Source organism: Procambarus clarkii, chromosome 6, assembly GCF_040958095.1.
Source record: "Procambarus clarkii isolate CNS0578487 chromosome 6, FALCON_Pclarkii_2.0, whole genome shotgun sequence".
NCBI classification, from domain to species: Eukaryota; Metazoa; Arthropoda; class Malacostraca; order Decapoda; family Cambaridae; genus Procambarus; species Procambarus clarkii.
Window position 1 is genome coordinate 41,539,749 of NC_091155.1, and position 18,811 is coordinate 41,558,559.

At 43.0% G+C, this 18,811-nt stretch overlaps 1 protein-coding gene across 2 annotated transcripts in view; it reads right to left on the reverse strand.

Moving 5' to 3' along the window:
• The window catches only part of LOC123754135 (uncharacterized), an 84,590-nt gene extending 78,934 nt beyond the window's left edge, over window positions 1–5,656 (reverse strand). Inside the window, exon 1 of one of the 2 annotated variants that reach the window (XR_011223576.1) lies at window positions 909–1,065. Coding sequence is in view for 1 of the 2 variants with exons in the window: in XM_045736336.2 (XP_045592292.2) it covers window positions 5,373–5,488 (116 nt within the window). In the remaining variant the exon portion in view is untranslated. Of the gene's footprint in view, window positions 1–908; window positions 1,066–5,372 lie in introns of those variants that run through there. The other variant, XM_045736336.2, reaches the window with a different exon arrangement.
• Window positions 5,657–18,811: the final 13,155 nt, after the last annotated feature.

The following is an 18,811-nucleotide window of genomic DNA, read 5'->3' on the forward strand; positions in this document are numbered from 1 at the left end:
ACGAGTCTAAAGTAGGTAGGACCTCGGCAGGCTCGCATCTATACCTTGTTGCCTTTATCCAATAAACTACGGAATTGAACTACAGTACTGTGTATTCTCTACTTCCAAGTAAGCACCGTACAACTAAAGGTAATGAATATGTTTCGACTGTACCCTGCTCATTTGAACAGGGACATACAGTATGGTACAATGATAATTATGGCCAATTAAAAGAATGGACATTGGTAATGTACTACTTTTGGGGGCCTGACGGCTGAATGGACAGCCCTCGGGACTCGTATTCCTAAGGGGTCTGGATTTGATTCCCGGCGGAAGTGGAAACAAATGGGCAGTTTCTTTCACCCTGATGCCCCTGTTCACCTAGCAGTAAATAGGTACCTGGGGGTTAGACAGCTTCTATAGGCTGCATGATGGGGATGTGTGTTTATGGAAGACAAAAACAAAAAATTGATTGACGTGCCCAAAGAGGCGGAGTTCAACCCCCGCAAGCACAACTAGACGAGTACAACTAGGCGAGAACCCCTTCCACCTGGCACCAATTTTCAAGGTTTTCTTGACGAGTTGCGTTGACGTATGATCAGATTAGGTCAGAGTATCTTTATGTCAGCTTATACTATGGTCAGAGTATCTTTATGTCAGCTTATACTATGGTCAGAGTATCTTTATGTCAGCTTATACTATGGTCAGAGTATCTTTATGTCAGCTTATACTATGGTCAGAGTATCTTTATGTCAGCTTATACTATGGTCAGAGTATCTTTATGTCAGCTTATACTATGGTTAGAGTATCTTTATGTCAGCCTAACTAAGATAATCTTGAGCAGAGTGCTGGCAACTGGGGCGACTTGACCCGCCCAATAATTGTCCCAAATGGCGCGTAACCTTTAATAAACTAAAGAGAACACTTACGTCACCAAGAGACTAGATATACACGCTGCGTCTGGGAGACGTGTGATGTGTGGTGACTGTGGCTAGAGAGCCATGCGAGGGGCGGCCTGCTACAGGCTGACAGATCAGCCTTCACTACAAGGGGTCACTTCGTACACACAACAGCTGTGTTGTTTACTTTTCGTCCGCTGTGAACCTTGCGTTCGTACACCAGGATCCCGAACCGTTGATAAGATAAGATAATATAAGATAACATAACATAACATAACATAGGATAAGATAAGATAAGATAAAATAAGATGAGATGAGATAAGATGTTTATTCAGGTAAAGGTACATACATTGAAAATGAGTAGATAGAGCTAGTACATTCAATGCCAGAAGCCACTAACACGCACAGCGTTTCGGACAAGGACTTTATTATAATCCTTAATTGTAACGTATACATGCAATTAAGACAATTATGTAGCTGTATAAATACAATGAATACAATTGTAGCATATAAATACTCGGTATGGTTTAGAGTTGTTGATAATGTTGTTTTAGATATCTAGTTTAGTTCATTTATTATGCACCCCATACCCATCTTGTGGGCGGTAGTGAAAAGGGTTACAGAGGCACAATGGGCTCAGGGACTACACCCCACAATTCATTTAGCTAAGCAAGTTACAATCTTGATGAAATAATTGCAAAATCCTATGCATGATCTCGTGCAGGACTGTTTATTTCAACACTGTTTGTTACCCTATTTAACTACAGATTATACAGTAATTTAGTTTAGTTCATTTATTATGCATGTATTGAATTTGCATCCTAGTCTTCTTCCTAGTCACCGGTAACGTTATTTCTCAGCATCAGCGGTGTTCACTGACGCTGGTAATGGTTCGTGGGTGCGTTTTGATGCTTTTATTTTGCATTATTTGGGTTATTTGCTGATTTTTCTACAAATTATACAAACCATTTTAGTATTGAAATTTTACTGGCTCAATTAGGCTTTCCTTGCAGCTGTCGTTCGCATTATTATATGAAATCCGGGACGAATCCGAATTCCAATTTCATTTTCATCTCTTTTGACTGCAGTAGTTATTCTACATAGTTGTTCCTCTCTGATAACTTCAGGGTAGTTCTACTTGTTACGGTCTACCTCCCTTCCCCGCTCTCTTCCTAATGTCAGTTGGCCCCTGCTACGCTTTACGCAAGCATTTCTCATGTCGGCACTGCATGGTAGGACAGTGCACGACGCATGCCTGGGCTATCTAATTTTCAATTACTTGTTTCGCAGAAATGAGAAGGTGATCTCACGTCCCACGTGCAGAAGGTATGGCCGGTTGGCGGGCGGCAGCGAAGCAATGCACGGAATTAGGCAGCTGCCGAGAACCCGGACTAAGCCGATAGGTTATGGGCTCAACATATTCCGTCCTACATGGACATTTCGTTTTGAGTAGCTAAATCTGAAACAACAACAGGCAGCACGCTTCGCTTCCCCGACTTCAGAGGGCACGTCAGGAGACTCAGATTCTGATGACGACTCCCCCAGGGCCCCTCAGACACGAAAACGGGAGACGAGACGCACGGGTGTCAGCAATTGTCAGATGAGGACTGTGTCACACTACAGACACTCCTGGCCCAGTTGTGAAGCCCAGCTGGGGCCAACACAAAACGTACACCAGGGGCAGCCGCGGTACAAGACGCAGAGTGAAAACTCTTCCACAGAAAATGCACCACTGCACCGGAGCACGAGGTCTGGACGTAAACATGAAACAAGAAGACGGAGGCGCACCTCTAGTTCCACTTCCTTCTAGTGAGTATCGACATGTGAGCAAGTCTCCCCTTCCCCTCCACCTCCTTCCAGCTTTTGGCCCGGGCCGCTCTCTGCTCAGGCAGGGCCAGACATGCCCTACCTGGGGAACACGTACCGGCGGTCCTCAAGGAAAGGATATGGGCCAACAAATACGTTGACCTGCGAGAGTTACTGGGCCATGACCGGGGATCGACCCCACTGAGACTGGCGTCACAAGACACACCCCAGTCGCACATCCTGCAGGCAAAAAGACGCCGCCATTAACTGACGGACAGTGGGCCCAAAGCTTCGCCATGTATGCAGCGATCTACCTGGTGAAGCATCCCTGAAAGGACGGGCCCTGCTCACTTACATGATATACGTGGAGTCCATGAAGGAGGGACTGAGGGGCGACTGGAAATGGTTTGACAGACGATTCCGGTGGGACAGGGAACACTCAGGGAACACTGACCTGCATACCGCAGGAGGTCAGCACACATGGGAAAGAGTGATCACGTCCTCTTGGACATTAAATACGCTTTGCGATATAATCTAATAGAGAATGGAGACACTGAAACAGTTGTTAAACTCGATTTCAAGAGACGACGCTATGGGGAACTTAACAAAAATTTCATGAGTATAATTGGACAAACTTGTTGTTAGGTAAGGAAGTAAATGAGATAGTATGCCATATTTTGCAAAATATACGATGAAGGCACACAAACATTCATACCAAAACAGAGATGCAAACCTAGGCCTGGAATCATTATAGAAAGAGGCCAAACCCCCAAACATACCAGCGATACAAAGATGCGAGAAACAACTACACGTCAGTAAGGAGAGAGGCAGAGAGGAATTTTGAAAACTGTATAGCTGACAAATGTAAATCAGATCCAAGCCTTTTCTATAAATTCATTAAAAGCAAGCTGCAGGTAAAGGATAATATTCAGAGGTTGAAAATGGGGGACAGATACACGGAAAATGAAAAGGAAATGTGTGAAACATTATAAGAAAAGTTCCAAAGTGTGTTTGTACAAAATGAGATCTTCAGAGAGCCAGACACAATAAGAATTCCAGAGAACAACATAGAGCGTATAGAGGTGTCTAGAGATGGAGTGGAAAATATGCTAAAGGAGCTAAGTAAGAACAAAGCAGTTGGTCCAGATGGAGTTTCACCATGGGTTCTGAGAGAATGTGCATCTGAGCTCAGCATTCTACTTCACCTGATCTTTCAGGCATCCCTGGGTGCAGGAATCGTCGCAGACGTGTGGAAAAAGGCTAACATAGTTCCAATCTAAAAAAGTGAAAGCAGGGAAGACCCCCTCAATTATAGACTTGTATCATATTCACAAGTGTAATAGTGAAAATATTGAAAAATTAATAATAACTAAATGGGTAGAACACCTGGAGAGAAATGATATATTATCAGACAGACAATATTGTTTTCGATCTGGAAGATCCTGTGTATCGAATTTACTCAGTTTCTATGATCGAGTCAGAGATATTACAGGAAAGAGATGGTTGGGTTGACTGCATCTATCTGGACCTAAAAAAAAGGCTTCCGACAGAGTTCCACATAAGAGGTTGTTCTGGAAACTGGAAAATATTGGAGGGGTGACAGGTAAGCTTCTAACATGGATGAAAGATTTTCTGACTGATAGAAAAATGAGGGCAGTAGTCAGAGGCAATGTATCGGACTGGAGAAATGTCACAAGTGGAGTACCACAGGGTTCAGTTCTTGCACCAGTGATGTTTATTGTCTACATAAACGATCTACCAGTTGGTATACAAAATTATATGAACATGTTTGCTGATGATACTAAGATAGTAGGAAGGATAAGAAACTTAGATGATTGTCATGCCCTTCAAGAATGACAAAAAAAGTAGATCTGGACAAAATAAGTATATGGAGCAACACTTGAGAAATGGAATTTAATGTGAATAAATGTCATGTTATGGAATTTAGAATAGGAGAACATAGACCCCACACAACCTATAAATTATGTGAGAAATCTTTAAAGAATTCTGATAAAGAAAGAGATCTAGGGGTGGTTCTAGATAGAAAACTATCACCTGAGGACCACATAAAGAATGTTGTGCGAGGAGCCTATGCCACGCTTTCTAACTTCAGAATTGCTTTTAAATACATGGATGGCGAAATACTAAAGAAATTGTTCACGACTTTTGTTAGGCCAAAGCTAGAATATGCAGCAGTTGTGTGGTGCCCATATCTTAAGAAGCACATCAACAAACTGGAAAAGGTGCAAAGACATGCTACTAAGTGGCTCCCAGAACTGAAGGGCAAGAGCTACGAGGAGAGGTTAGAGGCATTAAATATGCCAAAACTAGAAGACAAAAGAAAAAGAGGTGATATGATCACTACATACAAAATAGTAACAGGAATTAATCAAATCGATAGGGAAGATTTCCTGAAACCTAGAACTTCAAGAACAAGAGGTCATAGATTTAAACTAGCTAGAAATATAAGAAAATTCACTTTCGCAAACAGAGTGGTAGACGGTTGGAACAAGTTAGGTGAGAAGGTGGTGGAAGCCAAGACCGTCAGTAGTTTCAAAGCGTTATATGACAAAGAGTGCTGGGAAGACGGGACACCACGAGCGTAGCTCTCATCCTGTAACTACACTTAGGTAATTACACACTTTGCCCGGAACAGCTTAAGCTCTGGAGGAGTAGCGCCATACTCACCTTCTCCTATAAGCACGGTGCAAGCAAGACTCCGGCCCTACAACTGAGGGCCAACCCTTTGTGCACACTGCCCCGTGCGGGCGCTGCGGACGCTTATCAAGATACGGGGCATACATCCGAGACCATTATTCATGCACAGGACTGGGAGCCCAATGACAAGGCAAGGTTTCGCTAGGATGCTGCACAACTCACAAGGGGGCTTGGCATTAGGAAGGGAAATTGCAAATGCACATGGACAACCTCCCGACCGAGACCATAAAGACGATGGGGAGGTGGAGGAGCGAGGACTGGAGACATCTCCCGTCACGCAGGGTGCAGTCGCACCTCCACAGATCTCCAGTATCATCTATTGACACTGGTGATGGCTCAAAAGGGCCACCACTTACGGGCTATTCGTGCCCGTGCCACCTTTTGGGTGGCTTAATCTTCATCAATCAATCAATCGGAGGAGCGAGGCTTTCAACTCTTACATCAGACGGGACTACATCTCTCTACCCCCGTGAGGGGGGGGGGGTAGTCCGTAGTAGTGGTAGTGAGGAGGGGTTATGGCTGCCAGCTATCGCTTGCTTTCCGGGGTGGGTAGGGATTTCCACGCCTGCTGGCCTGGCGGTTGAGGGTGCTCCGCCGGAAACCCCGAAGTGATATGTTCCACTTCTGGCAGTAGACGTAGTTGCATTGTTAAAATGCTCTAATCTCATCTACTACTGAATTCACAAGCCAATGTTTAAGACTTAAGATAAGATAACAACGTTTAAGATATTCCAAGAGTACGACTTAACCAAACTAGAAATGCTCTACAAATCAAGGGACCCAGAATGTGGAATGACCTTCCCAATCATGTTAAAGACTGTACCTCTCTCAACCAGTTTAAGATAAAAAGTAAGTACTAACCCTACCCATCAACATTGGTGTTCCTCAGGGCAGCATACTTGGCCCTCTCCTCTTTCTCATCTACATTAATGACCTTCCAAATGCCTCCCAACACCTCAAACCAATTCTATTTGCTGACGATACGACCTTCATTTACTCCAGTCCTGACCCCCTTGCTCTAAATGCCACAGTAAATACTGAGCTAAATAAAGTCCATCTTTGGCTAACTGCCAACAAACTCACCCTTAACATTGACAAAACTTTCTATATTCTGTTTGGCAATAAATCCTCTAATCAAATAAATCTCAAAATAAACAATACCCAAATTTGTAACAAATTAGATGGCAAATTCCTTGGCATTCTCATTGACCACAAGCTGAATTTCCAGGGACGCATTCTAAATATATCAAAAAAAGTTTCAAAAACTGTGGGCATTCTTTCTAAGATCAGATATTATGTACCACGCCCTGCCCTGGTGACTCTCTATTACTCCCTTATCTATCCATATCTCAACTATGGTATTTGTGCTTGGGGTTCTACTACCCAAAATCACTTACGTCCTCTAATTACCCAACACAAAGCTGCTATTAGAACAATATCCAACTCTGGCCCCAGACATCACTCGGTACCCCTACTCAAATCTCTGAATATGTTAGACATTAAGTCACTGCACATTCTCTCATGTGTATTATACATATATAAAACGCTAAACTATAATGCCAATCCTGATCTCAAAAGCTTCATAGAAGGTTGTAACAGAACCCATGAGCACCACACCAGAAATAAATACAGTTTTGATATTCCTAGAGTACGACTTAATCAAACTAGAAATGCTCTACAAATCAAGGGGCCCAGAATGTGGAATGACCTTCCCAACCATGTTAAAGACTGTACCTCTCTCAACCAGTTTAAGATAAAAACTAAACACTACCTAATAAATTCCCTGTAACCTACCTCACTCCTCTATTGTCAACCCATGTCTGTTATTTTCTTTTTTTTAATCAACACTGTTTGTCAACCTATTGTATTTGTGCTGCTTTTTCAGTCATGTTCCCCTTTTTTTTTTTTTTTTTTTTTATCTTTATTTGTAATTGTTCTCAACACTTTTTATTCTTTATGCTCAATTAGTATTAAGTTCTAGATATTAATGTTTTTCTTGCCCGAAACGCATTGCGTAATAGTGGCTTTAGGCATTGTATGTACTAGCTCTATCTATATATCAATCCATTAATGTAACATCACTTGTATGTATATACCTTACCTGAATAAACATATTTATTTATTTATTATTTATTAATTAACACCCTGTAACCTAACTCCCATTATCACCACACCAGAAATAAATATCTCTTTGATATCCCCAGAGGCAAACTTAATCTGTGTAAACACTCTATGCAAATAAAGGGACCTAGTCTATGGAACTCACTCCCTAGTGAATTGAAAAGCTGTCCAACTTTTGCGTCATTCAAATACAATACTAAAAAGTACCTAATTTCATCTTCATAGATTTTTTCATAGAGAGCCTTTTGCTTTAAAATTACACTGTATCTATATAAGACTAAAACTTAATACTAATTGAGATTAAAGTATAAATTGTGTTGAGAAAAAATAAGAAAAAAGGGGGGGGGGGGGAAACATGGCAGAAAAAAAGCAAAAATACAATTTGGTCAACAAACAGCATTGTTTAAAATCGTAAACATAGGTTGACATTTAGGGGTGAGGTAGGTTACATTGAGTTAATTAGGTAGTACTTAGTTTTTACCTTAAACTGGTTGAGAGAGGTACAGTCTTTAACATAATTGGGAAGGTCATTCCACATTCTGGGTCCCTTGATTTGTAGATCATTTCTAGTCTGATTAAGTCGTACTCTTGGAATATCAAAAAGGTATTTGTTTCTGGTGTGGTGCTCATGGGTTCTGTTACAACCTTCTAGGAAGCTTTTAAGGTCCGGATTGACATTACAGTTCAGCGTTTTATATATATAAAATACACATGAGAGAATGTGCAGGGACTTAATATCTAACATATTCAGAGATTTGAGTAGGGGTACCGAGTGATGTCTGGGGCCAGAGTTGGATATTGTCCTAATAGCAGCTTTGTGTTGAGTAATTAGAGGACGTAAATGATTTTGGGTAGTAGAGCCCCAAGCACAAATACCATAGTTGAGATATGGATAGATGAGAGAGTAATAGAGAGTCACCAGGGCAGGGCGTGGTACATAATATCTGATCTTAGAAAGAATGCCAATAGTTTTTGAAACTTTTTTATATATATTTAGAATGTGTCCCTGGAAATTCAGCTTCTGGTCAATGGGAACGCCAAGGAATTTGCCATCTACTTTGTTACAAATTTGGGTATTGTTATTCCCTGAGATTTATTTGATTTCAGGATTTATTGCCAAACAAAATATAGAAAGTTTTGTCAATATTGAGGGTGAGTGTGTTGGCAGATAGCCACAGGTCTATAATTGAGGGGTCTAATTCCCTGCTGCCACTTTTGTAGATTGGAACTATGTTAGCCTTTTTCCACACATCTGCTACGACTCCTGTACACAGTAGGGATGTCTTAAAAATCAGGTGAAGAGGAATGCTGAGCTCAGGTGCACATTCTCTCAGAACCCATGGTGAAACTCCATCTGGGCCAACTGCTTTGTTCTTACTTAGCTCCAAGAGCATTTGTTTCACTTCGTCTCTAGACACCTCTATGTGCTCAATGTTGTTCTCTAGAATTCTTATTGTGTCTGGTTCCCTGAAGATTTCATTTTGTACAAACACACTTTGGAACTTTTAATTTAATATTTCACACATTTCCTTTTCATTTCACGTGTATCTGTCCCCCATTTTCAACCACTGAATATTATCCTTTACCTGCAGCTTACTTTTAATGAATTTATAGAAAAGTCCTGGATCTGATTTACATTTGTCTGCTATACTGTTCTCAAAGTTCCTCTCTGCCTCTCTCCTTACTGATGTGTAGTTGTTTCTCGCATCTTTGTATCGCTGGTATATTTAGGGGTTTGGCCTTTTCCTATAATGATTCCATGCTTGTGTCTTTGGACCTCTGGCCCTCTCGCAATTTCTGTTGGACCAACCCTGTTTCCTAGGTCTGCATCTCTGTTTTGGTATGAATGTATGTGTACCTTCATCGTATATTTTGCAAAATATGGCATACATCTCATTTACTTCCTTACCTAGCAACAAGTCTGTCCAATTATACCCCTGAAAAAATTCTAAGTTTCCCATAGCGTCCTCTCTTGAAATCGAGTTTAACAACTGTTTCAATGTCCCCATTCTCTACTAGATTATATCGCATTGTGTATTTAATGTTCAAGAAGACGTGATCTCTTTCCCAAGGAAGGAAGGTACTGGATGTCAAATACCGCTTCTTCTTTCCTGGTGAATACTAGATCCAGTACTGACGAAACATGTCCTTCCCTCATTCTTGTGGCCTGCTTGGCGTGTTGATCCAACAATGTCTCCAAGATGAAGTTTACAAGTCTGCCTGTCCTAATGTCCTCTGTTCTTGCCTCGTAGGCATCCCAGTCTATTGCCTTAAAATTAAAGTCCCCCCCCCCCCAACAATCGGGATTTATCTTTGTCCACTCTTACCATAATCTCTCATGACCATTATGAGGCCCTCTCGTTTGTCATCCAGTTCTTCAATTGTCCATGTGTTGCTTGCTGGTGGGCTGTAGGCATTTAAAATTATCAGCTTATCATCTTGATTCCAGATCTGAAATGCCATTATGTCAATATCTCGAGGGTTTTCAAATATTAACTCTCTTACCTTCAGGTGTTCTTTCACCAGCACAGCCACTCCTTCTCCCTTCCTAGTTGTCCTGTCACGTCTCCAAACTGAGTAGCCCCTTGGGAATACGACCTCATTTAAAATATTTTCTTCAAGTTTCATCTCTGTTAATGCAACAATATCTGGCACTTTGAGCCGAATTATATCCTTCAACTCCAATATTTTCGATCTCACTCCATCTATGTTGGTATATACTATTTTCAGGAACATGTTCCCCTTCCCTTTGTTCTTTACACCCTACTTACTTTAATGATTTTGTTGCTTTGTCTTCATGTACCATCTCACAAGCTTTCCAGTCCCTGACACTTTGTAGAAAAAGAATTCCTTTCTTCTTCATTTCTATCCCTATTTAGACGTTTCGCTTCAGTGAGGTTCGTTTTCAGCTTTTTCTGATCAAGGGGAAAAAGACACCGACAGTTTGGGGGCTTATTTATTAGTAAATTAAATTCTACAGAACATGTAAATATATATAAGTAGGAATTAACAAAGGTAACATGTCCATGTCTGAGTACCAATATTTAACTTAAAATGTACCCCGTAGTAAGTAAGAGTAAGCTTAGCCTAGTGACATGGCAAACACGTTCTGCAGAAACCTAATGGCAGATGAAATGTAATTTTAAGAAAATTTGTAATTTTAAAAAAGTTTCGAGTGCAGCGCCGGTGGCGGGCAGAGTGAGGCAGAACCCCTCTTTGCCCCGGAATTTATGGCCCCCAGACTTCCCGCGCATACGCGCGGGACGCGCTGTGCAATTGTTTCTTTGTCCCCCTTTCAGAAACATCTCCGCTTTGGTGTTACAAAGCAGAGGCCATTTCTCTGTCCTCCTTTGAGAGGTCTTGCCTTATTGACCAAAGTTTGCCATATTTATCACATTACAATTTTCTCGCATTCCAAAGCACTTGTCATATACTTCACTCCATTAAACGTCACCCTTAAGGGGCGGTTCTTGCCTTTCTCATATTTACCTATCCTCCTAAAATCACTGACATTCTCCTTTGAATTTAGGCCTTCTCCTAATCCTACTATTTTTCCTATGATTTTCATCTCTTCTGCTGCTCTGTCCACCCTAGAGGATATTTCCTTCTCTAAACATACAAATATTATTATGGACTTAATTTTATCAGCAGTGTTTTGTACCAGTTTACTGTTGGTAATCAGTTCTTTCATAATTGCTTGCCTAAGATCCGCTTCTTATTTGTTATTTCTGGTTTTGACTTCCAAACACACTTCCCTAATCGTCTCTTTTTCTTTTACAACTTGTGTTTTATTTCTTCTTTATACTTTTGTAGGTCTTTATTAGCCTCCTCTATTTGAGTTGCCAATGAAGTTTCTCCTTCCATCTCCTTCAAATTCAAATGTTTATTCAGGTAAAGTACATACATACAAGGTGTGATACAAATATTGATGAATTTATAGATAGAGCTAGTATATACAATGCCTTTACGCAAAGCGTTTCGGGCAGGAAAAACACTAAAGACTAAAACTTAAAATACTAATTGAGATTGGAGTATAAAACGTGTTGAGAAAATATCAAAATAAAAAAGGGGGAACATGGCAGAAAAACAGCAAAAAATACAATTTGGTCGACAAACAGCATTATTAAAAATAACAGACATGGGTTGACAATATAGGGGTAAGGTAGGTTACAGGGAGTTAATTAGGTAGTGTTTAGTTTTTATCTTAAACTGGTTGAGAGAGGTACAGTCTTTAACATGGTTGGGAAGGTCATTCCACATTCTGGGTCCCTTGATTTGTAAAGCATTTCTGGTTTGATTAAGTCGTACTCTAGGAATATCAAAACTGTATTTATTTCTGGTGTGGTGCTCATGGGTTCTGTTACAACCTTCTATGAAGCTTTTAAGATCAGGATTGACATTACAGTTCAGCGTTTTATATATATAAATATATATATATATATATATATATATATATATATATATATATATATATATATATATATATATATATAATACACATGAGAGGATGTGCATTGACTTAATATCTAACATATTCAGAGATTTGAGTAGGGGTACCGAGTGATGTCTGGGGCCAGAGTTGGATATTGTCCTAATAGCAGCTTTGTGTTGAGTAATTAGAGGACGTAAATAATTTTCGGTAGTAGAACCCCAAGCACAAATACCATAGTTGAGATAAGGATAGATGAGAGAGTAATAGAATGTCACCAGGGCAGGGCGAGGTACATAATATCTGATCTTAGAAAGAATGCCAACAGTTTTTGAAACTTTTTTGATATATTTAAAATGTGTCCCTGGAAATTCAGCTTCTAGTCAATGAGAACACTAAGGAATTTGCCATCTATTTTGTTACAAATTTGGGTATTGTTTATCCTGAGATTTATTTGATTTGAGGATTTACTGCCAAACAAAATATAGAAAGTTTTGTCAATGTTGAGGGTGAGTTTGTTGGCAGTTAGCCAGTGATGGACTTTATTTAGCTCAGTATTCACTGTGACATTTAAAGTAAGAGGGTCAGGACTGGAGTAAATGAAGGTTGTGTCGTCAGCAAATAGAATTGGTTTGAGGTGTTGGGAGGCATTTGGAAGGTCATTAATGTAGATGAGAAAGAGGAGAGGGCCAAGTATGCTGCCCTGAGGAACACCGATGTTGATGGGTAGGGTGGGAGAAATCGAATTATTCACAGAAACATACTGGAGCCTGTCAGTAAGGAAATATTTGAGGTATTGTAGGGAGTGTCCTCTGACTCCATAATGTTGTAATTTAAGAAGAAGGTTTTGGTGGTTGACAGTGTCAAAAGCCTTATGCAGGTTCACAAATAACCCAACAGGGAACTCATTTTTATCAAGAGCTGCATGAATCAAGTTAATCATACTAATAAGTGCATCGTTAGTTGGTATCTTCTCAAGGGCACTAGACTTGGTTTTAAGGGAAAGGATTATCTCAGTAACATCAGTGATATTTGCAGGCGTTAGGTACAGAGACTGTGGATAGTTACCTGTAAGATAGTCCTTAACATCAGTACTGGAAGATGGAATATCTTTTGCAATGGATGACCCAATGGAAGAGAAGAACCTATTGAACTCAATAGCAGTATCAGAGGCTGAAAGCTGACCATCGTTATTGGACAGGAGTGTTGGTTTGTTATTTAAAATCTTCTTTGATCCCAATATTTGTGAAATTGTTCTCCATGTTTTCTTACTGTTGCCCTTTGTTTGGGTAAATTTATCTTCGTAGTATTTAGTTTTGGCTCTTCTAATTATTTTAGATAACAATGATGAGTAATTCTTTGAAAATTCTTTGGAGACGATTCCCTTACCTATACTTCTTCTCAAGCTCATGTTTTTTATTAATAGATTTAAGTATTCCCTTTGTAAGCCAAGGATTGTTTAGCCTTTTAGTTGTTACTTGTTTCGTTAGCATAGGACAGTGGGTGTTATAAAGGCTGAGAGTTTTGTGAAGAAAAGATTGCACTGCTAGGTTGATGTCCCCTATGTTACCTAATTCGGACTCCCAGTTGACATTAGCAGCAGCAGTTATAACAATACCTAACCTAACTCCATGTTAGCCCTCAGGGTACCTTGGGGTTGTTCACCATTCGAGTCTATTTTCTTGTTTATTTCTTCAAATTCCCTACTCATCACTTTACATGCCTCATTATCCTCTACCAGTTCCTTGATGTGTGCCTCCTGTATCCTTACCTTATCAGTCAAGCTGGTAATTTCCTTACCTTGCTGGAAAATACTTCCTTTTAAATTACAAAACTCAACCTCGAAACTTTCATTTTCTTGTTCTAATTTAATTACATTTTCTTCATATTTCTTTAGCATGTCCTCAATAATCACTAACCTGCCAAGTAAGTAAGTAATTATCAATAGAAGGCACCAAACCGGGAAGGCTATGTAGCACCATCAAATGTGCAGAATAATCAGAGGGCGCTAAATATCACCAAGGATGCAAATATGAGAACAGAAACGCATAAGACGAACGATATCGAAAGTATCTGAGTCGCCAAGAATTCTATCGAGGGACAAGCGACCGCGAGGGACGGTCGGAAAACAAGACACACGCTCGTCCTGCAAGTCAGGACAATCAACAAGGATATGCACGACCGTAAGAGGGACAATGCAATGTGGACAATAAGGAGCAGGGCGGCGCTCCATTAAGTGACCCTGAGTTAAACGGGTATGGCCAATACGTAACCTAGCCAGAGCCATTCATCTATTGATACTGGTAATGGCTCAAAAGGGCCACCACTTACCAATTCATGCCCGTGCCACCTATTGGGTGGCTTCATCTTCATCTTAACACATTCATAAGGGAGACATCTCCCATCATGCAGGGTGCATTCGCACCTCCACAGATCTCCAGTATCAGCCCTTGATACTGGTAATGGCTTAAAAAGGCCACCACTTACGGGCTATTCATGCCCGTGCCACCTTTTGGGTGGCTTAATCATCATCATCATCACCAGAGCCATTTCCCACCGCCGGTTACGGTGGCAGGAGGAAGGCCACTGGGACACACGACTCTTAAGAGTACACAGTTTGTTACCAATAACAGAAGACCAACAACTCTGCCAGCGGGCAAGGATGGAGGCATGAATAACTGGGTAAAAGTCGGAATAAGGAATACTTTTATGAGAGATGGGACAAGTGCGGATAGCTTCCTTAGTGGCAGCATCCACACGCTCATTTAAAGAGACACCAACATGGCTGGGAACCCAGCAAAATGCAAGCGACTTAAATTTACTGGAGATAAGAAACAGCCAATGTTGAATCTCGACAACCACCGGGTGGACCGGGTGGACCGGGTGGACCGGATTAAAGGACCCTAACGCCATGAGGGCACTACGAGAGTCAACTACCACCACAAAGGAGGATTGACACTGGGAAAGCAGGAGATGAAGAGCATAGAGAATAGCATAAAATTCTGCTGTGAAGATGCTATCCTCCAGAGGAAGGCGACACATATAAGTGTGGTCAGGAAAAACAACAGAGTAGCCCACACCGTCAGCAGACTTAGACCCATCGGTGAAGATGGGACCGGAGTGGGGGTGAGAAGAAAAGTGCTCAAGGAAGAGGCGTTTCAGAACTGTAAGAGGGGTAAAAGCTTTAGTGATGCGGGTCAGAGAAGTACAAAATTTGGGAAGGGGGACCCTCCACAGGGGGAAGGGGGACCCTCCACGGGGGGAAGGGGGACCCTCCACGGGGGCAAGGGGGACCCTCCACGGGGGCAAGGGGGACCCTCCACGGGGGCAAGGGGGACCCTCCACGGGGGCATGGATGGAACAATACGAGGAGAAACATTGGTAATATGAGCTGAAAGAGAAAACTGTAAGCAAGACAAACGGACAGAAAGAGGAAGGAGGTGAAGAGGAACAGGAACTACAGGGGGTAAAAGTCAAAGCACAATTAGAGGCGAGAGTGAGGATGCTGTAAGGATCACGCAAGATAGCGAAGACTGCAGCGATCACGGCAATCCTGGAGAGACAGAAAGCCAGTGTCAGCATACAAGCTGAGGGTAGGAGTCGAACGAGAAGCACCAGAGCTGAGGTGCAACCCAGTATGGTGCAAAGAATCAAGACGGTGAAGAGTAGAAGGAGAAGCAGAAGAGTATGCAGGGCAACCATAATCGAGTTTAGATAGGACGAGAGAGGAATGCAAATAGAGGAGCATGCGCCTATCGGCTCCCCAAGAAGTATGGGACAAAACCTTAAGTAGGTTAAGGGCCTTAGAGCATTCCACACGGAGGTAAGAGACATGGGGAGACCAAGACAAACGAGTGTCAAAGAATAACCCCAAAAGCTACGCGGAATCTTTGTACTCAAGGGGATGACCATAAAGTGACAGAGGGACGAAGAACGACTCGCTTCCGAGTAAAAGTCATGGCACAAGTCTTGGTAGTAGAGAGCTTGAAGCCATGATCGGTGGCCCAAGACGACACGGCATCAATCGCAAGTTGAAGCCGCCGTTGAAGGAGAGGCGAATCATCACCCCGACAGCAAAGAGTAAGATCGTCAACATAAAGAGTAGAGAAGATGCCAGAAGGAAGGGAGGAAAGAAGATCATTGAGGGCAATCAGAAAAAGAGTATTACTCAGAACACTACCTTGGGGCACACCTTCGTATTGTTGAAAAGAGACAGAGAGAGTGGCACCAAGCCTGACTCAAAAGATACGACGAGAGAGAAAGCTTTGAAGGAAGAGAGGGAGATTACCACGAAGGCCAAAAGAACGAAGTTGGGACAGAATATGGTATCTCCAAGTCGTGTCATAAGCCTTTTCCAGGTCAAAAAGGACGGCAACAACGGAGGTCTTCGCAGCAAAAGCAGTACGAATATAGACCTCCAAGTTCACCAGGACATCTGTCGTGCTGCGGCACTTGCGACAACCAAATTGAGAAGGAGAGAGGTGGCGATGGTGTTCCAAGAACCACATCAGACGAACATTTACCATACGCTCAAACAGCTCGCAAACACAACTCGTGAGAGCAATAGGGCGGAAGTCCTTAGGGGACGTACCGAGAGACCCTGGTTTCCGAATAGGGAGTACAACGGCATTGAGCCAGTCCTCAGGGACGGACGACGACTCCCAGACCTGGTTATACAGACTTAGTAAATACTGAGACGTACACGGAGGGAGATGGCGAAGCATCTCATAATGAACGTCATCCGAGCCCGCCGCCGTAGATCCGCAGAGGGCCAGGGCAGACTGAAGTTCAGAAAGAGAAAAAGGATCGTTATAGGGAAGGCGGAGATGAGTGCGGAAATCTAAAGGATAAGATTCAAGAACAGGCTTACGAAGAAGGAAGGATTGAGGAAGATGAGAACCAGAGCTAACAGAAGAAAAGTGGGAACCCAGTTCGGCCGCGACCTGCACAGGATCCGCCACAAGAGTTCCACGGAGGTGGAGAACCGGCAAGACATCCAGAACGAACTTGCCCGCAATCTTGCAGATCTTCTTCCAGATCTGCGGCAGAGGAGTATCGGACGTAATGGTGGAAACATAAGATTTCCAACTCTCACGTTTAGCAGTACGGATGGTCCTACGGGCCACCGCACTTGCCTTCTGAAACAGAATAAAAGAATCAGCCGTCTGCCGGTGGCGGTGTTTCTTCCAGGCTGCACGCTTACAGCGGACAGCCCGAGCACAGTCCGCATTCCACCAGGGAACGCACTTCCGAGTGCCCCGGGAGGAAGAGCGAGGGATAGAGCCAAGGGCAGCGTTGAAGACAGTGTCATAAAAAAGAAGGAGGGCGCGAGGAAGAGGCAGAAAGGAGAGGTCAGAGAGAGTAGCACGGAGGGTGAATAGGCACCAGTCAGCCTTGGCAAACTGCCACCTAGGGAAGGAGAGGGGAGGGTGGAAAGAGAAAAAGGAAACGAGGATGGGGAAATGATCACTGTTATGGAGGTCATCAAGAACCTGCCACGTGAAATCTAAGTAAAGGGACGACGAGCAGAGAGAAAGATCAAGACAGGAAAGGGTGCGAGTTCGAGAGTCCACATGAGTGGGCTCACCAGAATTCAGAAGAGATAGAGAAGAAGCGAGGACGAACGGTTCAAGAAGACGGCGTCGGGTGTTTGTCAGAACATCACCCCAGAGGGAATGTCGACAGTTAAAATCACCCAAAAGGAGCACCGGCTCTGGCAAGGAGTCCAGGAGGTGCTTAAGATCAGGAAGGGAAAGCGGGACATTTGGAGGGAGATAAATGGAACAGACTGTATACCATTTACCCACAAAAACACGGGCAGCAGAACAATGGATAGGAGAACGAAGAAGTAGGGGGACGAAGGGAATATCAGAACGAATTAAGAGAGCAGTAGAGTTATGGGCCCCAGCCAGAGCTGGGGGGGGGGGGAGATGGGGAAGAAGACAAAGGAGATATGGTGGACTGCATAGGAAGGGGGGAAACCCCAGATGAAGAGCCAGGAGGGAGACCATCTGGGACAGGAGGCAAAGGAATAGGGGAGGAGGTGGTGGGTGTGGACGGGTTTAAGGCCTGGAAACGGTTGTGAGACTGAGGAAGGTGGGAAGGACGAGGAGAGGTAGAACACAACACACGAGCGTAGGAGATGCCCGCGAAAGGGGTGAGACGACGAACTTGGCGTCTCGCTTCAGGAAAAGACAGACGATCACGGTGCTTCAAGTTGAGGACGGCTTCCTCGAGTTTGTAGTGCATACACGAGCGTGAGAAGGTAGGGTGGGCCTCACCGCAATTGAGGCAGCGAGCCTGGGGAGAAGTGCACTCGGACTTAGAATGACTATCATCTCCACACGTGGGGCATAGATACACAGTACTGGTGCATTTGAGGACACCGTGCCCGAACTTCCAACACTTATTGCAAAGTCTAGGAGAGGGAATGTACTCCTTAACGGAGCATCTGGCACCAGCAAGAATAATAGAGGGCGGAAGGGTTCTACTATCAAAGGTGATTTTTACAACTCGAAGGGGCTGATGGCGACGACCACGAGGAGGTCGAGTAAACGTGTCCACCTGGAGGACAGAATGGCCTTGGGCTTCGAGGATATGTTTAATATCCTCATGCAATCTTTGAGGTCCCGAACACCAGTTGCAACATGGTGTGGGAGGAGAATAGTGCCAACACTGGCATTTAACCGAGCGTCTTTGGAGACCCGAACAGGGGTCTCTACAATGCAGGATAAAGCATCTAAACGAGTAGCTGCATCCTGAAAAGGAGCAGCGACGACATGTGTACCGTAACTGGTGGAGTTAAAAGTAACAGAGGCATCTACTGAATCAACAAGGTGTTTATGGAGGGAGAAAGCGT